Source organism: Condylura cristata, unplaced genomic scaffold, assembly GCF_000260355.1.
Source record: "Condylura cristata isolate star-nosed mole 26May11 unplaced genomic scaffold, ConCri1.0 scaffold00010, whole genome shotgun sequence".
In the NCBI taxonomy this organism is placed as follows: domain Eukaryota; kingdom Metazoa; phylum Chordata; class Mammalia; order Eulipotyphla; family Talpidae; genus Condylura; species Condylura cristata.
In genome coordinates, this window is record NW_004567111.1 from 4,060,619 (window position 1) to 4,086,259 (window position 25,641).

Here is a 25,641-nt window from a genome sequence, read left to right on the forward strand (position 1 = left end):
TTCATCTGTGACACAAAACAGAGAACCCTGAATCTGCACTTGCATCTGATTTTTGGAATCAATCTTTTTGATTCACATGTATGGAAGCGACATTTCTTCAAGATTAAAGATTAAGGGCCCTTCCTGTGGTGCACTGGGTGAAAGCACAGCACTACGAAACTTCAGCAGGAGTTCGACCCCCAGCCAGGGAGTGACCCACGTGGCACAGCAGACCTCTCCTGTCCCCCCGCTGCTCCCCTCAGCAGTGGATTTCAGTGGATATACCTATTCTGCTCCCCACTCTGTCTCTGGTGAATCCTTTCAGGGTCCCTGCACCTCTGGCCTATATCCCAGTTCTGTGTGAATAAATAAATATATTTTTTTAAATCTATTTAAAAGAACAGGTTTACTAGGAAAAGGGACAGAAGAATAAGACACCTGTATAGACACAATCGGGCAGGAAGAAGCTGCCCTGAAAGGGACAGGCTTGCGGAGAGGCCTGCATGGCGGCAGGCGGGCGGCCTCAGGGAAGCAGCCTCTGCTGAGGGAGTCAGTGAAGAGAAGTCCAGGTCATGGGCAGGCAGGAGGCTGCTGCCCTGTGGAGGGGAGGGAGAGAGCTGGTGGGAAGGACACCTGCATAGCACGGGGCACGGGGAGGCGGAGAACTGCCAATAAATAAGCTTTAAAAGAACAAAGGTTGAAGGTTGAGATGGAAATTCGAGTCAACCCCACTAGAGAGTGACCTTCCCCCCTTTACCTGAGTGGGGGTGCAGCTACCCCAGAGCACCCTGAACCATCGGAAGATGAGACAGGGAGGGAGGAGCTGAAGGAGACAGGCCTGAGGCAGCCACTGGTCAGCAAGGGATATTTAATACTGAGCTGGTATGAAATCGCATTTTAAAATTGTATTTTAGGGCAAAAGACCTTATTAATAAGTGGAAATTTCAACTTCAAAGTACTTTCTCTGTTTCGTTTTTGCTTTTCAAACGTGACCCTCCACCCTGCTCTGAAAGGCCATAGCTGAAAATGTGAGAAAACAGAACTGTGAATTCAAGTTGTAAAAGCAAAATAAAGCAAAGGCTATAGAATTTTGTTACATTCTGTTTTGAATTTAAAATTGGACAGATTCTCTAGACACCGAGAACAAGAGCACAACCGGAATGTCAGGCTGTGACCAGAGAGCTTACTGCAGCTCCATCCCTAAGAAACGAAGTCAACCAAGAGTCAGCCCAGGTTGGCCGCCCTTTCTTGGCTGAGGCACAGGGAACTCAAGAACTTAGAAACACCCTAACAATAATCCTGGTAAAAGTCTCTCATTGCGCATCAGAGTTCTGTTATTTTTAAAATCAGCTTAGCGAATTTTTTTTATAGTATCTTTATTTTTGTTTAAAATTAATTCCATATTTGGTGACATCTTGACTTCAAGTAACACTTTCGCATTCTCAATGCTTTATATATTTCTCGCTTGACTTTGATTTTCAATAATGCTAATAGTAAATGCCTTGTAGAGAATCATGCCAGTTTTATTAAGACATGTAGATTGTACTGCTGTTGACTTCTTAGACAGTTATAAAGATCCTCTAGAACCCAGGATAATTCTACCAAGAGAGAATCAGTTAACCTCTTGCAAAACAAAACAACCGTAATTAAAATTGCGTTCCCAACTACAAATGTTTTTCATTGTTATCCATTTCCAGCAAGCCAAAGAACACGGTCTAATAAAAGGCTTACCTATTAAAACATGGAATAATGTTTTCTGTGCATGAATTAGTCTGAATCAGTTTTTAAATTGCATCTACCTTCAGTAGGAGAGATTGCCTTGAGAAAACTGTAGGTATTTCTTTGAAGAATGGGTAGTTTTATTACTATTATATTCTTGAAGGAGTAGAACACAGCCTGAATTGAAACCTTTCTTAGAGAAATCAATCTGCTTTGCTTCCATGCTAAAATAGTAGCTGTGTCCTTTTGCATGCTTTTTAATACAGATTTGGTAATAATGACTGAAAACTTTTACAAGTCTCTCAAGTTCTAAGTACTTTACTGAGAACATTTACTCGAGGAAAGACTGCATTGTGTTTAAGGTTAGTTATTTTGTCATTATTGAAATAATTCTTACTTTACAAACTACAGTTTTATAACTACCACAGTCTAAGAATGATATGAGCTAAACTCACATTTGCAAAGTAGTTAAAAGGAGAACATGCAATTTAATTGCCTCACAGTGATGTCACTCAGGTTTTCCTTCCAATTCTTGACTATGACTAAACTCTATGACTAATGTGCCTGTATGTCTACCACCTGCTAAGGTTTGACAGTTCCTGTGCATAAAGGAAGCAAGTAATCAGGCAGGGTCTTCGATTCTCTCCCCAGTTTTGGATTAGGCTGCCCCAATTTTTCTGAATTCCTTGAAAGTTTAAGATTTCATTCATTTATTTTTAGCCAACTGCTTTGAATCTTCTCTTTTAAGATAACATTTAAGAGACGGCTGACAGGCATAGAGAAAGCCAGCTACAAGAGAATATTCTAGAACTGGCAGGGAGGGGAGGATGCACTGAGGATTGCTCATTGCAATCTTCCCTCGTTAAGTTTTGAGCTAACAGATGACTGGAACTATCCAAGCATTACTAGGATGCCTCTTTTGTATTCTTTTTGAACAAAACCCAGAAAAAATTTCAACCACTTATGGTTCTAGACACTTTTATGATTTTTATTAGTAACATTGCTTCTACTATATTTGCATAGCTATATACTTCAATATTGATTTTTCTCTATTTTCTTCCAACTCTGTTGATGTGATATTTATAATATCTTCCCCCGAAGTACTTTACTTGAACAGGAAGATGTTTCATTTAACTTCTATTTTTCTTGGGAAGTGTTTTGCACTTAGCTCTTTAACTATCTAGTTAAATGAGGAGGGTTCTGTTACTGATTTTTCTCCAAGTTTAGGAACTATCCATTCCTTTTCATCACCAGTAGTCACTTGGATTTTTCAGCTTCTTCACTTATTGAATGGAAACCACAGGCAATGCCAGGTCATCTTTTGCAAAAAGAGCAGTTTGGTTTTTACCATTAGAATAAGTGTGTTTTAATGACGTGACTTAGAGGTATAAGATAGCTAAAAGTGCATCAGGGAAAGGTACCCTGAGGCAGAACTCTGTTATGGCTCCAGCAAGGAGAAGCAGGGAACTCTTCCCTACTTCTTTATTCTAGTGGGACTTGGCTGCCTTGAGGCAGGAGGCGGGACACCTGTATGGGGTGTCCTATGTCAGCAGCCATCTGCACTGAAGTACCAGCCCTGGGCCAGTCCTGGTGGCCCTGGGGCCCGGACCAGGCCCTGGGGCCCCACGGCTTGAAGCTGAGGAAAGTAACCTAGCTGAGACACAGGATTATTCCAGACACTGTCATGTCTGCTTATCAAAACCCACTTGGTAATTATGTAGCAGTAATAAGTGCTTCCTTGAGAATTTTAATGCTGCTTTCAAGAAGATCTATCTTAGTAAGAGGTCAGGGTGGGGCAATTCCAGTTCTATTCACTTCAGGTCCTCAACCTTGGTCCCACCCTTTTCTTAGGGCCAGCCTGCTCAGCCACTGCAGTTCTCTCTTGTAATGACTTGAATGCAACCACATGCATATTCATTGACCCAGTTCTGACCACTTCCTGACCTGTGGTTGATGTGGTGTCTGTATTTGTATTATCCTTACAAGTAGAGTAAATCAGGGCATCCCCCAGGGGAAGCTTGTATGGCTTGCTATTTTGTTTTTCATTTTCCTTCCCCAGAGTCTCCCTTTCGGTTGGCCTTTTTTATTCCGATGGTGCTTTGGGCTGATCTAGTTAGCGGAAGAACTAATCTATGACACCAGACCTAAAAGTTTACACAAGTCAGTCAGGAAAGATACAGTTGGCAAATAGAGGATCAAAGTGTATGGATTAACGCAGCAGGAGAGAAGCCCTGATGGAATTCGTGTTGCTGTTCTCCTGGAGGACATGGTGAACATGCAGATAAGTGCTTGAAGGACAGATGAATTCCTGGGTGATGGATCCATAACTGCTGTTAAGGAAACAAGTATCTTGAAGCCAGATGACATCAATAAGAACTGTGTTTCCTGTTATTCTGACAGATCACAAATTTTACTGTCTTCAACAATATCCAGGGTCATTCTGTATGTTTCACTGATTCACTGAATAATATAGTTCCCAATATTCACAAGAAAGTTCTGAGAAAAACAACTGTCACATTTTTCTGCCCATAGCTCAGATGTATGGAATGGTCACCGTCCTTTCCTGTTTGAATGGTGATATGAAAAACATTCTGTCTGCCCACCGGGATCTTAAAAAATAACAAAACCATGACACATTTAAGGAACTGTTCCCATCAAGTTCCAGGCCCTTCTCTTTCTATTGCATTTGCTCTGCGACCAGCAGTATTCCCTCAGCTTTAAGATGCGATCTGGTTTTATTCTAGAAGTGCATGAGGATTTCTGGACTTGAAACACACACACAGGCTACTTAAGAAGTAATTCAAATAATTATTAAAGAAAATAATTCAAATACAACATTGCAAAATTGTCCTATAGATATAGGAAACCATATTCTAGAAGAAGACAGAAAGTACCCTGTAAACTAAAATACATTTCATAAAACTATGAAACCCTATTCTAGAAAAAGCAACGACCATGTAAATTATGTCAGCCACGTAAGCTCTGTTTTGCCCAAGTATACAAACCTGCAGTGGCTGACCTTTCAGAAACAGCAGTGAACACAGACCAAATGTCGTCCAGTTCCACAAGCAAGAAACCTGCACCTTGTCCTTGACAGTCCCTCCCCTTAGCTGCCATCTGCTGTCACATCAGCTGCCTGCTCAACTTCCTAAACCTTTCCTCAGGCGCCCTTCTCCCTCTCACTACAGTGCTCTGGTCTGTCACCACAGTAGACGAGTCCACACCTTGTATCCAAACTGACTCCCTTCTTACCCTTCTGTCTCAAGTGGACCAGGGCGGTCATTCCGACTGCCTGCCTGACTGGGGCCCACTCCTGCACACCACCGTTCAGGATCTTCCCACCATTGTCAGGGAAACACCAACATCTCATGCACCTGTCTCTGCCTTTGCTTCCAGATCTCAACAACTACTGCTGTCTCCTTCGCACTCAGCATTCCAGCTGCGCTGTTTTCTTTTAGTTCTTCAAAATGATCTGCACCACTCCTGCCCCAGGGCCTTGGCAGATGACATCACCCATTCCAGGAATATTCTTGAACTTGCTCGAAACCAAGTTAACACATACTAATGTTTCATATCTCAACTCGGGGTTTCATGTTTTCCCTTGCCAACCCAAGGCTTGGTCAGCTTTGTTATGCATTCTCATAGAAGTCATTCTTTTTCCAAAAGAATTTGTTGAATTTTGGAACGATATGTCCTTTGGTAGAAGCATCTAATGTTCCCCTGTACTGTACACCATATTTGCTCATTGTTACCTCTCAAGATCAAAGGCAGTGACTGGCAAATATGAGAAATTCCACAAATTTCTATTGGATAGATAACTGAATATCTGAATTTTAGACATTATTGAGTATAGCACAATAGATATGTTCCCATATATTCACGATATTCAGTGTTTCAAATTGACTAACATACGGGCCAGGAAGTTTAGTATTTGTAGGAGTAGGCTTTTATTTACTGATAACTTTAAATAATCACTAATAATTCTTCCCACTTTCAACCAACAACTGGTAATGTAAGACAATACAATTTATTAATTATTAATTATTAATATTAATTACTATAAACCATCATTATACAACATAAAAATAACTCAGTGCTAACTTAGAAATAATTTACTGACCAGCAGAAGCAAAGTGAAGTGGCTTCAGCTTCATCCAGTAGGGATGCTTAGCATCTATTTGACTCTCCTCCGTCACTCTGAGACCTTCCAGTTATGACCATTGTCTCTCTTCTTCATACTGGTCAGTGCTCGAAGTTTTATGTTTACTTTTGGAATTAGTGAGCAAGTGGTTACCAGAATCTGGGAAATCATGGTTGGGGGAGTTTCTAGACAGTAAAGCAAAATCAGGCTAAATTACCCTGAAGTCTCTCTGTCAGCATTAGTGGGCTCTCTCGGTGTGGGGAATCTTATTAGTAAAGGTTAATACGATTATGTATTTGATAAGCTAGGGAAAAAATTCAAGCCCCATTTGTTAGGTATATTTTTAACTTTGCCTTTTCTAAAAAAAAATTAAAAAAAATTTATTTATGCATACAAGAACTGGGTAGAGTCCAGAGGTGCAGTGGGTGAGAGGATTCACCAGGGGCAGGGTGGGGAGCAGAACAGGCAGAGTGACTGAAATGCAGTGTTGAGAGGAGCAGGGGAGTGTCAGGAGAGGTCTGCCAGCCATGGGGGTCACTCCCTGGCCCAGAACCAAGCTCGTGCTGCAGGGGCTGCGGAGAGCTTCACAGTGCTGCGCCTCAACCTGTTGTGCCAGCAGGGAGGGCCCAACGTTGCCATTATTAGGAAAGATTTGCTAGCATCAAGGTGTAGGTAAAATACAACATGGATAGAAATAAAAGCTTCATGTCCCACTGCTGATTAGGATTCATATCCTCTAGACTTAACTACCATTACCTACGGTATGAAAAATGCTATTTTTCATCTATGGGCCTTTTTAACAGTGTTATTAAGTCAAATAAAACATGTGAAGGATCTTGTAAAATCATAAAGCTTCATATAAATTCACATTAGTTGATAAACTGCAGTATTTGGGGAGCACTGGAGAGCAGACTAGAAGCCTCCATTTCTGTGGCAACTGGCTTCTAAGGTCGATGGTTACTGTTGGTCTCTCTGGTTTGGTTTAGATTAGTCTTCACTTACAAAGTAACTGGTTTGGATTAGTCTTCATTTACAAAATAAATGGCTTTCACTAGGTATATTTTTATTAGGAAAAATCCACAACACACACTCTAATGCCAATTATGTTTAATGGAAAGGGCTATTTTAAAATGGAACTTAATGGAAGGAAAGTTGAAAAGTCTTGTAGATGCATATGGAAATAGACCAAAGGAGAGAGCCAGAACAGTAAGAATAATATCCAAATACAGATTGGACAGTAAAGTGGAAGAAAATAATCAAACTAGTGCATTTTACTCTCAGCATCTACCAGAGTAAGTGTTCAGCATTGGCCATTTTGCGTTCTGTTCCTCAAGAAAACATGCATTGAGAAGTACAAGGAAAGAAAGCTCTGGTGGAGGGAAATAGAGCCACCAGACTAGGCTTGTCAGCACAGGAAAGCTGCTGGAATGATCAAACTGCCTCAGCTTAAAAACGCTAATGTATGTATTTGCACAGCCGATTTTACTCTTCTTTTGGCTAGCAAACAATTCTAGAGCAAAGGATTGAAAATGTTAGCATAAATACAACATCCTTGTCTATTTGGATTTAAACAGAGTTAACTGTTTTCTACATTTGCTCTTTGTCAGAGTATCTTCTCTCCACCCCACACCCACCATCACTGCCACTGTTAGAACCTGGGCCTCTCAGAACACAGATTTCTCTTGTCTTCCCCTGCAGCTTTGAAAATCTTACTCACCTTTATTCCTTATTTTTAAAATCTCCCTTTACTTCTTTCTACAATTCCTAGTATATGTCTTGAGATAATGAAATGAGGCCAAACATCACCCCAAGTTAAGTCCTATTCCAAACTCAACACTCAGAAGAAATTAGGGAAATGTAATGAAATAAGGTAAAAGAGCAGAATAAATGTGAAGGCTTGAGGATGTTTGAAATAGTTTACCCAAGAGGATTTAAAAACCTTTTCTAATCATTTCTTGAGGGTCATTCATGGAAGGAGATTTCATCCTGGAACTGTTCTAACTTTCCTTGTGGATGCCCTAGATTTGTGAGGTTGCTGTCTTCTCTGCGATTCCTTTTTAGGGGTCTACTGGGTTAACCTGTAGTAACAGGGGTGTTGAAAGGAATTATATGCAATAATGCATGCAAAGCATTTAGTGTGACTTACACTGAGTAGGTCTGAGCTTAGTAAGTAAGTGACTGGATTTCTATTCAGAGCTAACCTGTTATAACAGAGCAATGTTCCCTGCACTTTGTTGAAGGTGTTTTTATTAATTCCTTATCTTTTCACGATGCTTCTGTAAAATGTAATCAAGATGAATTACTGGGGCAAAAAATTTCAGTGACCAAATAAAACCCAGAGTTTTATTTGATATTCACATAATATTAAATACTCAGATTACATAGAAGCCTACAAATATTTTTGCTCAGCTGCTCTCCTTATTTCACTGCAGACAGGAAATAATTTGTAGAAGGGCACAGGCATATGGAGTGTACTGTAGGAAACAATATGGTAGAGACTATGTAACACATTTCATTTGTGATTGAATTAACCCATTTCTAATATGTTGAAGCATTCATCTAATATACTACAGTATTGTTATGATTAGTGAGTATATGTGTGTACATATTTGCTCTGCAAATGATTATTATTTTCACATATTGATATGTATTGGCATTACATATCAATAAATGAAAACTCACTAAATGTCCCCTGTGTAACATCATATGCATATATAAACGTGGCACCTTGTGATACTTGTGTTATAGCAAAGTCCAAATAGCTAAAATGAAAGGTTCTTGAGGTGGAAGGGGGGGCGTTGCTCACTTGCAGAGGTCACTCACATCTACTGTGAATCTACTACGCATGTGTCAGACCAAGAATCTCTGCACAGACAATGCTGCTCACATCTGTGACATCATCCACCCTGATGGTCCAAAGAAATTTTGAAAGATTTAAATTTTCTGCAGTATGTGTGACATCCATCCATCTGATCCCTGCCATGTGGAGTTTTCCACTTCTTGTGGGCAGAGTCCCGTGCAGTTAACATACGTGCCCACACATGTCGGGGAAGTGTACACCTGGAAGCCAACAGGTGACAAAGCCGAGGAACACACTTGATCTTAGAACCCGATTTATACTCACAGTGCCACCCACTACAACACCCTCCGCCCCTCATCCCCACTTTCCTCAGAGGAATTTATGCCAGTAATGAGCTACGTTCCTCTGGGGCAACAGATGGCCATCAGCCCAACCTGTGTGTTTTCGTTGTTTCCTTAATTGATCAGTGGGTAAAAGGTATGTGCAGGTTGAATGAAGAGGAGGATTCATTGAGAACCCATATGTCTTCTTGGATTTTTGGAAACTCTTTTAGTGCCTACTTTTTTGGTTCTCCGTGAACAATTAAATTCTGAGAGATGTCTCCCAACTGCTGCTCTGAGATCACGTCATTCCTCGTTGTTTTCTGCCACATGTTGTGCATAAGTAGCCAGATATAAAGAGCAGCCGTAGAATTTAGTTGAATGAGTAATGTATTTGAAGTAGTAGCCATCTCTGTCGGTTATCAAGCACCTTCATGGTACTGGGTAACAGACCCCCTGGAAAGGAGGGCATAAGGCAGGGAGAGCTCTTCGCGCCGCCTGCACCCAGGATCAGGTGGATTTGCCAGGCGGCTCTGGCTCTGCAGATCTTGGCAGGACATGTCTGGGATATGTCGTAGAGGTTGGTTCAACTGGCCTCGGCTCCAGGTGAGTCTCACCTCCAGCTGGCCTGCCCAGGTACATGGTCATGGCAGTGAACGGGGCAGGAAGGCAGACCCGACTGCAAAGGAGCTGGCCAACCTTGTCTTCACCTCAGCTCACAGTGGGAGGGCAAGTCTCATGCACCAGGGCGTCGGTCCAGGGCGCACTGAAGTATTCAAGCCAATTTTGCATTTGACCTGCAAAATTTGCATTTGCACACGTCTAAAAAAGCAAATCTTTTCCACTGAATAATACAATAAATGAGTAGGAGTAGTTAGATATATTTATAAATGTACTTGGGCAAGTTACCTAACCTCACTGTGCAGTGTTTTCATTCCTAAAATGGAGGTGATAATGGCGCCGATCCCGTAGGATTACGTGAAGATTAAATTAGTTGATTATGTAAAGTGCTGAGGACGGTGCCCAGTGGGCACAATTTAGGTGTGAACTGTAGTCAGTAACATGATGTGATGGTGATAGCTGTGACGTCGCACACCCGCTGTTGAGCACTGATGGTGTGTGAGGCTGGAGTGTCCTTGGATCAATACTTCCTTGATTTCAGTTGTTTTTTTTCCCACTCAGTTTCTTTCTCAAGAATCAACCACGACCTTTTCTGAAGTTCTGACATGGTCAACAGACCATAGAGAGACATTTCTTTAGGCTCCCGTTTGAAACTAACAGCTTCAGCCAACTGTAGGCCTTATGAATCAATACTGTCACAAGAGTATTTATTTTGTGATTTTTTTTTGGCTAATATTTATAGCTCTGAAACCATCTGTGCATGTTATAAGCATTATTATTTTAGGAATTTATACATGTCTATATTCTAGAGAAAACAGATTTAACATTATAAAACCAGTTGGAACATATTTTTACTTATAATCTGAAAAATTTCTTAAAGACATTCTATAAATATTTCATAAGTTTTACATTTCTGTTTTCTTATTTTAATAAATTATACATTAAAAGTGGTAGTAGTCATATTTCCAAAAATTGTGTGATCATTTGTTAGCTTATTCTTTATGGTAATAGGAATATATGTCACTACTCGCCAAGACCTAACTGCACCCAGAACACCTGAGGTTGTGTTAAAATGCAAATTATGATTCAGTAGGACTGTGATGGGGTCTGGGATTAAGTATTTCTAACAAGTTTCCTGATAATGAGGCTTCCGTTTGGTCTGAATAGCAAGGGTATGTACATCCTTCATTAAAAATTATTATGTACATATTTATATAAATATACTTGAACATATAAAATGCATACTTATTTTAATACATTAAATTGTTTAATATTTAATCACTATAATAATGTTTCTGCTTCATTTTCTAAAGCCATGGCAATACCATAAAAAGGAAATACCTATTAAATATAACAAAGTAAAATTCAATATGCTTAAGTACTATGTCTGAGTATATATACATATAATTACTTATTTACATATATGCATGTATAACATCTTGAAATGTCAAATAGTATCTTTCCCAATAAAATATGCCTGCATTTACAATTTTGTCTCCCTGGAAACTAAGTAGCAGCTTCAGGCCTGTACATGTGAGTACTGTGGAGACCACTTCATGGGTGGAAATAGACTGAAAATCCCAGAGTTCTGTCATCAAATAAAAGCTGCCTCTTAGACACATATACAAGTAAGCATTCTTTAGTTCTCAGTACACACACAATACACTATTTATCTTGTGAGCATTACTCACAGTCTGATATTATAAATATTGATTATGTAAATTTCATATAATTCAAATTATTAGTCAGCAAACTTGTCTGCTTGGCAATGTGAACTACAAATAATTTTTTGGTTCAAAATTCATGACTGAAATCTGCTAAAAGATCAGACTGTCTTCCCTTCCTATGCAATCTTGGTTTTAAAGATCTGCGTAATGTCAGAGCAGTATCTTAAAAGATATAATTAATATATTAGTATAGAAAAGGAAGAAAAGCGGAGTGAACCTCCACTGAACTCAGAATAAAAGTTAATGGACTGGAGTTTTTGCCAAAAACATGAAGGGAAAGAAAAGACTCAGAATACAGGTTCGGTGAGTCGCTGGGATTTCACCTACAGGTGTATCCAATTAAGTTGAAGCCTGTTAAGGAAAATTTAATCACCACTAACATCCGTGATAGCAACTAACATTTGGATTGCTCTTTTAATTCAACTTTGAGTTTATAAATATAACCATAGATTGCAATTTATAGTTCAGCTTATCATTAGATTCCCAAGAACTTGGAATCTGAGGTGTCCTCTTCTCAGTTTTAGTCTGGGAAAAGCTATTCAGAAGAAACCAGGGTTAGTCAGGTTGTTGATGGCCGGGGCTGAGTGTTTTGCTGATTCTAGAATGTTGAGGTTAATAGACTGCTAATGGCCATTATTTATTATGCAATTTGCGCCATTTGCTCATCTCTCTGTTCTCACTTTTTAACCTATTTTGGCATTGACTTGCATTCCAACAGTGAATCCTGACTCTAAAGTGCTATAAACATAGAGCATGCCTGCTTTCCCTTGGAACAGGTGGTGCCATGCCCGTGCTTAGGGAACCTGTAGATGCTGGAGGGACAGAAGAGGCAGGGAGATTCCTCCCCCGCCAGTGTCTTGGCTTCTCAAGCTGATCAAGGAGTGAAATAAAATCAAACAGATTAAGTGCAGAAGAAAAGGACACATTTAATTACATACGTAGAGAGAATCTACATGGGTATAAATTCTAAAGTAAATGGACATCAGAGCAGATTCCCGAGCTGAGGAGGAAGCCCCGGACTCGAGGCTCCCTGAGAGGACTCACGGGAGGAAGGAGACGAATGGTGTGATGGAGACCAGATGCTGCAAGTTTCTGGTCCCTCCTGCACCTGCAGCCCTTGACGGCCCTTTGCCAAAGTGACGTGCTCGAGACCGGCCTCTTGTGAATACCTTGGGGAGCCCTATTTTCCTCAGTAAGTGACGTAGTTTTCGTGTAGTCATCTAGAACCCCAGAGGCGATGCAGGAGACCAACACAGTTTGTGGGCTACCACGGCATACTCCTCACGGAAGCCCAGCTCATAACACGCCACAAAGATTTCCAGGCATGAAAGTGATGCTGATGAAAAGTGTGACGTTTGTTTTCTGAAAAGCAATTCAAGCTTAATTTAGGAACACTCATCTCCTGAGGGATGTAGAGTCTCAAATCCTCCACCCACAGGCCCATTTCTCTAGGTTGCAAAATCCTCAGTTTACCTTAGACTGGGCTTGGTAACATTTTTCGGCAGAGGAGCCAAAAACAAGCATTTCCAACTTTGCAGGCCTTCCGTCTCAAATTCTCAGTCTGTCTCAAACACTCCGCTCTGAACTTTGTGTCGCGAATTTACCAGGACAGGAAGCAGCTGTCAGTCTGTCCGTGGTCCACAAGCTGGGTTGCAGCTGGCGTTTGCTGAGTTACAGTCTCAAGGCCACTTTTAGTTCTGAGGTTCCAGCTATGTCAGAGATGTAGTGGGTAGATATTGTGTGTGGATAAATGTTCTGTCTTTGTCAGACAGACTTTAAACCAGCCCTTGGAGACTGACCATAGGTCTTTGGCTTGGGGAGGAAGAGGGATGAAAAAGGGACTTCGGTGGGGTGGTCTGCAGCTCCTTTGGGGGTGGCAGAGTTACGTGACTGTACGCGAATGTCAGAACACTAGCAAGGCTGTAAAATTATGGGACTCCAGTAACAACCAATTAAGAAAACAACAAAACACAGGACCTGGATTTATGGCTGGTGAGCACATTGTGAATCATGGCTCCTGGCCCTGCTCCCCCCACCCTCTCCTTTGAGCCTGGGAACCTGGCTTTGTGGATGCAAAGGGCCTGGGGAAGGGGAGTTTCCAGAACAAAGACCTGTCTCTCAGAACAGGAATTCTGTACTACTGCTAAGATAATAAAGATGCCGCGGATGGGCTTCATTTCCAAAACAACCTCAACATAAAAGGAGATGTGGAATTTTTGTGATTTAATTGTTGTGTTTTTCTCTTCTGTGATTCCATGATTTAGTTTGGCAATGATACAGATTAATATTTCAGCTTCTGCTGAACTCAACTGTTGATTTTACTGTGGTGGTGTTGAAGGTTCTAAATATAGACAGACAAGATGACAAGGAGAAACAGCGAACTCCTTACTATTTCATTTTGGTAATTTCAAAGAGTTTATAATGGAATTATTTTAAGATTTATTTATTTACCCATACAAGAGCAGGGGTGCAGGACAGAGGTAAGGGGGGTGAGAGGATTCACCAGAGACAGAGTGGGGAGCACAGCAGGCAGATTAACTGAAACACACTCCTGAGGGGAGCAGTGGGTGGGGTCAGAAGAGGTCTGCCTGGCCATGTGGGTCAGCTCCCTGACCAGGGATCAAACTTGTGCTGCAGTGGCTATGGACAGCTTCAGAGTGCGGTGTTTTAACCACCTGTACCACCGGGGAGGGCCTATATTGTAATTTAAATTTCATTAAACACTCTCAGATTGGCGTGGACAGTGCAGAAACTCGCCAGGGCCATCATGGGTTAGGCAAGTGGAAGTTGGGGCAGTGGAGTTAGTACTTTTCCTGCTGCTCTCCATTGGCAGGCTCACCCCGTCCCAGGCCCTTGGTCCACAGTATATTGAAAAAAAAAAAAATCCCCCAAGAGCTAGTTGTTATCTTTTTTTTTAAAGATTTATTTATTTATTCAGAACTGGGGTACAAGCCAGAGGTTCAGGGGCAGTGAGAAACAGAGTGGGGAGCAGAACAGGCAGATCAGTGAAGCACACTGTTGAGGGAAACAGCAGGGAGACAGGAGAGGTCTGCTGGGCCATGTGGGTCACCTCCCAGTGGGGGATCGAACTCGCACTGAAGATGCTGCGGCCAGCTTGCAGTGCTGCGTCCTAACCCGCTGCGCCACCAGGGAGGGCCCTACTTGTCATCTTATAGACAGTTTTCCCCTAGGTGCATCGATTACTTACTTGGAAAAATTCGATCTACTAAAGGTGCGAGGCTCGTCTTTTGACCTAGGAAGCGTGTGTGGAACAGCCTCCTTCCACGGCCTTCTGTCTTTTTAACACCAAAGAGAGAGCTGAGCTTGGCACCTTTCCCTCCCAGGGGAGCAGGGTATCAGCGTCCCCCTTCCCTAGTGTCCCTGCCTGGCCACTGTGGCGCTTGTCCTGCTGAAGACATCATCAGTCACAATTATTTCAAGTCCATCAGCGGAGCTTTTCCAAGCAGCCGTCCCCACAAAAGCTTACTGTGGGACTGGAACACAGATCTCTGACTGTATTAGTTGTACAAGTACCACCCAGAACACCTTTGCTTATGTGTTTTATTTTGTTGATTTGGTCATTCTGTTACAGGGCAGGGGAGGGGCTCTCCAAGCCCTCACATCTGCCCGCTCTAAGTAGGCTCTGCCATCCACCGCATCAAGATGAAACCGATCAGACCTTTCATGGGAAGGAACTTTAATACAATGAGTGTGCAATACAGAAAAGACAAAGAATATAGCTTCTAACCCACACACACAAAGTTACCTCTCCCCCCATGGGTAAAAGTCCACCCAAAAGGGACTGGCCCAAACAAGGCCTGAAAGCCACCACAGTCTAAAGCACCTTCTGAAGGGCACCCACAGAAAAGGGTCAGCAACGGACAGACAAGTCTGGGAGGAAAAGAGCAACATCAACATCAAGATAAACGCTGCCACCGTCACCTCCCACGGGTCTCTCGCCCACACCTGTGTCACCCAGTCCAGGGCCAAGAAACGGCTGCTGCTTCACTTGTCTCTCTGGCTCCATCCTGCTTCCTTCTTCTCCAGTCTCCTCTCCAGATTCTTCTCTGCTCAGCTCCACCCTCCTTTGGGTGGGGCAGGGAACCTGGAACCTTCCCTTTTCCTGGGGACTCCCTGTTACAATTTGGTCAATGATATTTCTTACCTTGCAAGGGAATACTTTTTTTTTTTTAAAGATTTATTTATTTGTGCATACAGAACTGGGGTACAGGCCAGAGACTCAGAGGTGGCAAAAGACTTCACCAGAGACAGAGTGGGGAGCAGAACAGGCAGATTGACGAAGTACACTGCTGAGGGGAGCAGCGGGCGGGTCAGGAGAGGTCTGTCGCGCCATGTGGTCACCTCCGGGGCAGGCGGGAATCGAACTCATGCGGAAGTGGTTTCAGCTTCTTAGTGTTGTGCTTTAACCCGCTGCACCACCAGGGAGGGCCACAAGGGAATACATTTTAGGTGTCAGTGCGAAGAAAGAAAATATGTCCTGTCTCCAATAATTCTTAGAACATGTAGTCTGTCCCTTTATTTCTTAGTTTCCAGGAATTTCAGAATTCAATTTAATAGTACGTCATAATCCTGGTCGTATTTCTCCCCTTAGTGTGTGCATTGTTGATTACTATATATATATTATAGAAATTACTAAAAAGGACGTATATATGCAATGTTCAAGTCTCTTCCACAAGAGACTGGGCCATTCAAAAGCCTCTACATTGACAAAAGGTTTTTGTGTATTAAATACTAACCAAGCTATGGGATTCAGTAACTCTGCATGCTTACTTCTTGCTTGTAAGAAGTCTGACCTGTCTACCAGAGTGGCCCGGAACCTTCACCTCATTTCTGCAATTACCATCCTGCCACATCATCCCCACTTCTGGCCTGACAAACCTGTATGCCAGTGACAGGCTAATCATAGTTCTCCAGACACACCCTGCCAGGCCCCTTCTTGATGGTTCTTGCAGAACCATCATCCCATCTATGATCCCACTTCTATTTCATAAAGTGAGTTTGTACTTTAATTGCACAGCTACCTAGGGCCTCCAAACCATTAAGGGGAAACTCCATTTGGTACATTCTGAAAGGGTTTGGCCTTCCACACACAAAAGAAAAGAAAGGAGAGCAAGAGAGAGAGAGAGAGAGAGAGAGAGAGAGAGAGAGAGAGAGAGAGAGAGAACGGGACTTCGAATAATAGCTTCCCAAGCAGACAGACATGTGTGCAGCTCTCATGGCACAAATAGGCTCAGCCCAAAGAGGGACAGTGAAGCCCAAAAACTTGTCACATGCCACATGCCTCAGGGACTTTCTGATGGGAACCACAGGCAGGGAGCAAGCAGGTCCCAAAGAGCTGGGACTGAAGGAGCGACCCGAATTCAGCATCTAGTACATGACACGCCACGAAGTGAAGGTGCTGGCTGTTGCTGTCTCTGCCAAGGACGGGCCCTGTGCCTCTCACCATCTCTCTCTTCTCCAGGTCTCCTCTCCACACATCTCCCACCTCCTTTGCCCCATGCCCACTGACATAACACTCTACCCCCCATCAGCTTGTGAGTGGGGAGGGATGGAATTGTGATGCCCATTCTTCCCCCCTTCTTTCACAGACACCCATTCTGTAACAAGGCTGTCATCAGAATACTAAATTATACTGTCCCTTTCTTTAATCACAAGGATTTTAATGAAATTCTTCCAGTGAATGACTTACCTGATAGGGAGCCAATATTGATATAAACTTATTTCTGTTTAGTTTATTGTGAATTACTTTGATGTGTCCTTGGTTAGTCACTGGCTGAATTGTATTCTGTTTAATTGAAACTTTTTTGAGTTTAATGTATCTTTTGTTTTCCTATTGAAGAGCATCCAGGCATTTGCTTAGGCAGATAGGTGGGTAGATGGATGGATATATTGATAATGGGTGGGTGGATGGATGGATAGATGGACAGATGGATATATGGATATATTGATAATGGATGGATGGATGGATGGATGGAGATATTGATAATGGATGGATGGATGGATGGATGGATATATTGATAATGGATGGATACATTGATGATGGCTGGAGAGATGGATGGATGGATGGATGGAAGGATAGATAAATATTCTCAATAGTAGCCAGTTGCTCTATTCAGCGAGTATTGGAAAGGTGTATGGACAGTTAGCATATGCAGTAACACCCATCAAGGTCTGGCTGTCCCTGGCCAAGCCTGCTCAGTGCCATTGTGTGTCAGTTTCTGGAGTAGTGATTGCAGGCCCAGGGCTGCTTCTGTTCTTCTCTCTAACTCTCTTCTCCCCTTCTCTCCACAGGAACTTTTTACCCCTGAATGCAAGTTTAAAGAATCTGTTTTTGAAAACTATTATGTAATCTACTCATCTATGCTGTACAGACAACAGGAATCTGGTAGAGCCTGGTTTTTGGGATTGAATAAGGAAGGGCAAGTTATGAAAGGAAACAGAGTAAAGAAAACCAAGCCAGCAGCTCATTTTCTCCCCAAGCCATTGGAAGGTGAGTGTGGTGTGTGCGCCCCCTGTCGGCTGTATCACACATTTCCTGTTTCACACCCATAACTAAACCCTGGGACAAGGACCCCTGGAGGACAGAGGTGCTTTCTCTGGATCTGGGTGGTGATCAGCGGGTGTCTGTGTAGCTGTGATTTGAAGACCCGTGCCTTTCCTGCACTTACTGTAAATAGGTCATGTGAGGATCTGTCTGCACAGAGATGCCCAAGCCGATGGCATGTACCCAGGCATCGAATATACTCAGCTGTTTTCAGCTAGCCCATTACATTTGCAGAATGCCAGGAAACACCCTCTTGCTCACTTTTTGTATCTCAGACCCTCACTACCCCAACTTTTCTAACCCCGAATAGTCTTAATTCAAAAAACATTTTCTTTTTAAGAATCTGTAGTGATATTATAAATCTGGAGCAGTCAGGACAGTAGGAACACTAAGCCTGGAGTATTTTGCAGTAAAAGTGTTTGTCCTTGCTGTTATGTTGATGCAAGTAATCACACAATGGTGGATTACGTTCACAGGAAATGAAGAATTAATCATGTGGCCTTAAAGACCTTGTCGGTGCTGCAGAGTCCCTGTTCAAATCCATGAGTGGACAGTAAATTCAGGAGTGGAGGCACCTTCCTTTACTAAGATAATGAATTCATCTGCAGTCCCCCGTGAACAATGAACTCTTTGCATTTGCTTTGACGAGGTTCCCAGAGAGCAAGCTGCTAAGTTTTGTTAATGAATCAGAAACATCCACACCTTGCCCCTTCAGGATGCTTACTTTCATCTATGTAACATTGGTTTAGGAACGAGAAGACCATTAACAGTGAGGCTTTTCAAAAATGCTTTGTATTCAACTGTCTTTTTCTTGCAGAGAATTATACTAGCTAGTAAGGCAGTTGTTATAATAACCGTAAGGCTGCTAGTTAGACATTTGGGTTCTCTTTTATTTCTCATCATACAGGAAAGACATAGCCATCAAGAGAAAATGCCCATTGGTTTTATAGTTCCTTTTCTTTAAATAGGATCAAAGTCATTTGAAATGTTGAAAGTTAATTCTTAATTATCACTGGATTTATAATTCAGCTTTTAGTCTGCCTAAACCACTCTTCTTGGTGAATGCCATCTTTGCGATTTCAGTGATGCTAAGTAACTATCACCAATAATTAAATCTGCCTCTAGAAGAAATTATTTCCCGAAACAATTGGCCACCAGGCCTGTCTAGGAAAGGGAAAATTTTGCCAGAGTATGAAATATGAATGAATTATTTTAATTATACAGTAGATTATAAGGAAAATTGGAGTTAAAGAAAAAAAGAAATTAGAAGGTGTCTCTATTCCTCCAAAATAATGTATCCATGATTTTGTTTTATTATTTTAAGTGGATTCTGAGTACAAGTGTACAATTGTAAAACTTGATGCACAGCAGCTCTACAAAAACCATGTTCATGCCCTGGCTTCGTCTCTTTTCATTAGATTTTGTCTTGAATATAAACAGAAAAGAACTGACTAAATTTCTAAAACCGCACCTCTTAGATGTGTAAATACAACTAATACTCAAAGGGCCTATTTATGTCTCTTAACTGAGGAAACATCTGGAAACCAGCCCTTCTGGCCATCCAGCAGGAAACATGCGCGGCTCTAGAGACGCGGTACATTGTGTGCTTGTCACACCCGTCACACAGCTCCCCGATGTGTGTGCGTGTGAGCTGGACATGTAGCTCTATACCAGGAAGAAACAGCATTGTCCAAGAATTGACACATTGTCAAGAGCCGAAGTGCTCTAAGAACAATTCAGATAATGACAAAGGTTCTCACATAGAGGAAAATACATCTCACACGTTCAAAACCCATCTGGGCAGTGATGATGGCCTTGGAAGGTTAGCACCGACGAGGCCCGGATTGATTACCGAGGCTCGTCTCTCACACAACTTCACAGATAATCCAGGCAATCGCTGAGGTGTCTGGAACCTCCTGGTGTCACTAGCACTGGGAGCGACAGACATGGGTGGATCCTGTTACTACCTGCGCAGCCCAGGACCGAGGTGCACATGTACTTTCAAATGTATGTGCCACTGGAACATCCCATGATGCATTGAGGCAAAAGGTAGCCTCCTGTGGGCCTGCACATGGCGGACACAGCTGGCAGTCCATCCGAACCCAACTCACGCTCTCTTCCTACACCACCAGAAACTTCCAAAAGCCTAGAAAGCAGGCAGGGCAGTTTGAAGTCACTTGTATTTCTGAGGACAGTGACATTGGTCACTTCTGAATGTTCTTTCCCAGATTCCCTGGAATTCCTTGTCTAAAAAGCCCACAAGTGATGGATTCTGTCCCCGGATGTCACTCGGACAGTTCCTTGGGACTCACGTACCATCACTTTCAGTCTGTGCGTCTGCCTGTTTTGGCATCAATTATTCCATTTTTTCGTATTTCAGAAAAAGAAACTACTCTTTCCCACAGCTGCTCTTCCTGGGATTGGGAGTGGGGGTTGCATCTGGACACTGATCCAGAGGCGTTGGCTTGGGGGTGGGAGATTCTTGGCTGTTGCTTTGTAGAGAGACTTTGAAGGGACTCTGCTGCTTTTGAACCACCTGAGCGACAGGTAGTTTCATGACCTAGGAGTAAACGATCTGGAGTTGGCAAGAGGACTGGGAGTGAGTGGTCCACGTGTGTTCAGGGTGTCTGAGTTGTCCTGCTGTGCAAAGAGAATTAGGTGAAAGGCTCCCCTTCCCGGAGCTGCAGCGGGCGGGCGCAGGCATGTCGTAGGTGGGGGCGCGGGGGACCCGCGTAACTCCATTCAGCCGTCTCTCCCAGGCACAAGCCCACTCTCTCCCGTGCCCGTTTTAGGCTCATACACCAGGGAATATGAGAAAGGAATGTCTTCCGTTTGGGGCACGGCCACGTCCTCCTCCTCCCCAAAGGAAACCCCCGTGCCAGGGGGTTGCCTCTGCGAGAATGGGCTGGGCCCAGGGCCCGGCCTGTGTGTGTGTGTGTGTGTGTGGACTGCCCCTCCCGGGCCAGGCGGGTAACTTGTCCTTTCTGCTCTTCCTCCTCGGTGCCCTCCCGCCCGTCACTAGTTGCCATGTACCGAGAACCGTCTCTGCATGACGTTGGAGAAACGGTCCCGAAGGCCGGGGTGACGCCGAGTAAAAGCACAAGCGCGTCGGCCATCATGAATGGCGGCAAACCAGTCAACAAAAGTAAGACCACATAGCCTGACGCGGGCGCGGAGACTGACTCGCCCGGGGGGCCCGGCCGAGGGATGTGTCCTTGCCGGACATTCCTGCCCCCGGGCCGGGCAGCAGCGGGAGGCGAGCCCAGGCTGGCTCCTTGCAGTCTCGAACTTGTTGGTTGCCAGCGGCCTGACCCCCACCCGTTGCGCCCCCACGGCAAGAAGACAACCCAGATAACGAGCTCCACTCAGACCATGGAATGCCCTGCCAGATATGGAATGCCTTTTTAATATCTTTTCTGTGACTGTGACACTTCATGTGAATGACATCCTTCACAAGTACACTCAACACCTTGCCTGCTGACAGCTACCCATCACCCTTTTTGAGTCCTGTTTCAGCCGAAATCCATGTGTTTCAGTTCGATTTTGTCGCACACCAATACTCTTGAGTAATTTCTAGTTAGCCGCTGTAAACCTGTGCTGTTCTGGATGTGTCCTCGCCCCGCGGCCACGGGGTGCCGCCTCGCCGTCTGGGGCCCGTGGCAGGGAGGGTGTCCTCGAGCGCTCCCGTGTGGCAGTGGGCTTAGTTCCGAGAGCGAGCAGGGGATCAGGAAGCCTCCACCCCTCCCATTACCAATCGCATCTCTGAAGACTAGGAGGGCGGTCTGCGGCTCCCACTAGCGAGCAAACACACATGGGCCCCCGGCCCAGTGCCAGGGACTTGGGCTCCCCACGTGGGTGTGGCCGGGGTGAGCAGCGGGTCGAGCCGGCGGTGGAGAGTTGTCCACCCTGGCGTTTGACGGCCCCTCTAGTCTCTTCGTGTGCGTGTGTGTTTTATACATATCACAAGCTTACTGGTAACGGTGACATTTGCCTTGCCCAGCGAGCAAGACCCACTGGTTTTTCAGAAAGTGGGTCCAAAGAACTCTAGGCCTTGTGGGCCTGATTAAGGTTCATTTTTCATCTACTAACCCTCATTATTTGGGAAAAAAAAAAAAAGACAAAAGAAACGTCAGTAATTACATCCTGCAAGAATTGCGCTACCTACACCCATTTCCGACATTACCCTTCCTGTTTTTAAGGAACCGGAGTTGAACGCCGTCCCCGGGTCTGGCTGCGTTCCGACTCACCCCAGCCGAGCATGGGCAAGGGCCTGTTGTGTTCCTTTTCTGCAGCAGCAATGCAAACGTTAGTTCTAAATTAGACTTTACTATTTTTGGTGTTCGATGACAAGTTTTTAAACTGGACCTATGAGGGGAAAAAATATTTTTTGAGCTCAGCATTGCTGAGTCGGGTATTGTGCATCACCAGTCCACGCCCCTGGCTCTGCCCCGGCAGCCGGGGGGCCCAGAGGCTGGGTGAGGGGTGCCTTCCCGCCACCGCGGAATGCGGTCTGTAGAGCTGTCTAGGTCCAGCTAAACGCCAGCCCACGCATTCGGCCATCAGGTTTTCGGCCCATCCCATCGATTTGATTTTGTTTTCTGTGTTTTCTTCGGAATTGAAGCCTGCTGAACTCTGAGCTCTTGAAGGGCCAGGAGTTGCTGACCATCGGCGGCCAAGAAGCCTCGGCAGCTGTTCAGGTTGGGTGGAAGGGGTTTCCGAATGTTCAGTGCTCAACTGTTTGGAAATCTATTTGTTAACTGTATGTGTACTTAATAAAACTCAATGTTTTCTTCTCAAAAGAGTTCACTGAGACCAAATCTAACCTCATTTACAGAAAACTTGATGTGGGACGGTACCGGGCCTCTTGTAACTCTGTCCAGGGGAGGGTGACCCGCCACCTCGCCCCCCACCTGCACTGTATTTCCTGGGAAAGTCTTTTGCCACTGCTTTCCTACGTCCACACGACAGCCCTTGCCCAGCATCAAAAATGTTGGCCTGCTTAGCTGATTAAAGATTTAGTATCAATTTAACTGTTAATGCTTCTTTCATTTTCATATTGGATTCCATTTTAATAAATAAAAAGTTAGCATAACGTTTGAGTACATTTATTGTCGATGATGCTGAAGAACAAATACAAGATGATTCTCTGACCCCTCATGACTTCTCTCTCTTTCCATCCTTTACAAATCCATCATTCTTAACAAAATAAGTTAAAAAACACTAGAATCTCATTATCCGACTAGTATGGTTTATTGATGGAATACTGTATTTGATAATGTACGACTAACTATAAATAATATAACTTGAAATTCCAGTTAGAGGGGCTTATAGCCACTGTTTGCCCCCCCACACACGTGCACACATTTACACCACACTCACACATCAAACAACCCCACCTATTTCTCACCTTGTCAGCTCTACTTGCTAAATTCTTTTTCCCCTGCTAGCTTGGTTAAACTTAAGACAGGCTTTGTGTTTGTAAGTTCTGAGAGTTCTGTAAATGTGCACTTCTTGTATGGTTTTTATTTTATTTTTTTTAACGACTCATCTGTAAGGGGATCTATCCCCGTGAAACGATGTCGACATACCTTCTACTACTCTATGTTTAGACATATCGCAGAGGGGCTTTGTGACCTGTGATTTAGTTAGACCATTTTCATGTTGTGTCTGGTCTCACCATTGCATGGGGCGAGGACAGGTCTGATGACTGCATGCAATGGGACCTGCGTATTAAGAACTGTCGGTCTGTATTACTCGACTTACACACAAAGTCAGTCTGTATTGTACAGTTTCTTTGTCCAGTATGATTTGTTGTATTCAAAAATACAACATGTTGAATAAAATATTTATATGAGGCCTATCAAGAAACATCAAACATCTTTATGTAACAAATGGCATTGCATCCCCACGTAGAGAGAAGTATCATGTAAACAAGCTGGTAAATTCATTTGCCCCTTTTATCATGCCAAAGAAAATTTTAGCTCTTTGATACCTCTCTTGCGATATTTTGGGGATAAGACGCCAGCATTTTCCCCTCAAAAACTACGTTTGTTGTTATTAAAATAAGTGCAATCCATCACTCTTGATGTTCTGTGTGGTAACTCTGATGGAATTCATTTGTACTTACAGTCTGTGTGTTCTGTATTTCCATGGACATGAGTCAGTTTCAAATATCTCAAATAGCACATTCCTTTTGCACACATAGCTGGTGTGGGCGGGTTGTTTCTACTGATTTCTTGTGGTAGCTGATTGTTTTGCCCACCCCATCGTCCCTCAACAATGCTCGGGAATGTGCATTGTTTTGGCATTTCAAGTAACACCGCTTTTGTTTGTTTTCTGAAACGATTTGTCACAACTTTACTTGGTAAATGATAGGAGAGATGCACATGGCCTGCCCATGTAAAGAGTGAACTGGAGTTAAGCATTATTTCAAGACAAACCCTGGAGATGTAAATGCTCACTCAGAATGTCTGCTCGCCTTGAGTGTTTGTGGGAGTGACTTCCAGAGCTTTACAGTGGTCCAGAAAACTCCTGCCCCTGGTCTTTCCAGTTACTTGCCCCTTGCAGAGTGAGCCAAATGTCATGATCACACCTAAGCTAGCCGCTTAATTAAAACCATCTTTTTTTTTTTTTTCCTTCAGCATGAACAATATTGGTTTTAGTTCTCTTTTAAGAGATGAACAAGGGTGCGGGGGGGAGTGGAGTATTTCTTTAATTTAGACATGTATCTTTTCATGTAAAGTTTTCTCCCTGCTACGACGGTGATAATTAATATTTGCTAGAGAGACCAGAATGGGACTGTGACTGCCTAGGAAATCCGTCTTAAAAGATGAAAATTATTTTCAAATTTCTTTCAGAAAAAGATTATCCAGAGAAAGCAGTTGAGCTAAAAAGGCAGAGATGTCAAGATCCAGATTCCAGATGTAAATTATATTACTGTGACAAAATACCTTTGGGGTTTTGAGTTTCTTAGCTCAGAAAGGGATACCCAGAGCCTGGTGACCCTCTTGAATAGTAGTTAGGGTTTCAAAGTCTGACAATGACAGTGAACAAAGGCTTTTATTTTATTATTATCATTATCTTTCATGGTTTTCTATATGGGTCACTCTTGCTGGCTGAGATTGTGTTCGTATTAAGTGGAAAGTTTTCTTTCAGTATATTGCAGGAATCTATTTTAGCTCAAGGAGTCCAGGAAAGCAGTGGGGTATGATGACTCTCCTCTTAGACTATAAGGATTTGGTCAACATTTTTTGAAAAGCCCAGAGGAAAGAATGCCTCAGTGACAGTTTGCCAAGGAAGCAGGGTCAGTGCCAGCACCACCAGCAAACGTGTGGCTCCCTTCCCAAATGCACGGGCCGACACGTTGGCCCGTCCAGCAGTCCACCTCCACTGGAAGCTTACGCTGCCCTGCCTTCTCTTTTTAACAGGGAGTCTCTGTCTCAGGGTGGAATCACATATCAAAGGACAAAATAACATTTAAGAAGGGTGGACTTTATATATTTTCATAACTATGTTTATTTATTTCCAACTTTATCATGCCAACAAGTCACTTTTTAACCTGTGGATGTTTGGATTGCTAGAGTCAAAATCACATACATACACGGAAAATAGTACAACGGACACAAAGAAGTAAAAAGAAAATATGTGTTTTAAAAGGAAAGTACTCCTTAGAGTTTAGATACCATGTGATTATAATTCAGTTTCAGCTCAGTGACTTGTAACGAAATGAACCCCAGAAAATAGACTGTATTTAAGTCTTTGTCAAGAAA

The 25,641-nt window shown here is 43.2% G+C and overlaps 1 protein-coding gene across 4 annotated transcripts in view; it reads left to right on the forward strand.

Moving 5' to 3' along the window:
- The window catches only part of FGF14 (fibroblast growth factor 14), a 468,310-nt gene extending 443,394 nt beyond the window's left edge, over positions 1 to 24,916 (forward strand). For 3 of the 4 annotated variants that reach the window (XM_004680048.2, XM_012723296.1, XM_004680049.2), the window contains 3 exons: positions 17,620 to 17,818; positions 20,895 to 21,017; positions 22,072 to 24,916. In XM_004680048.2, the coding sequence (XP_004680105.2) occupies positions 17,620 to 17,818; positions 20,895 to 21,017; positions 22,072 to 22,193 (444 nt within the window). In that variant the 3' untranslated portion in view covers positions 22,194 to 24,916. Of the gene's footprint in view, positions 1 to 17,619; positions 17,819 to 20,894 lie in introns of all 4 variants that reach the window. The other variant, XM_012723297.1, reaches the window with a different exon arrangement.
- Positions 24,917 to 25,641: the final 725 nt, after the last annotated feature.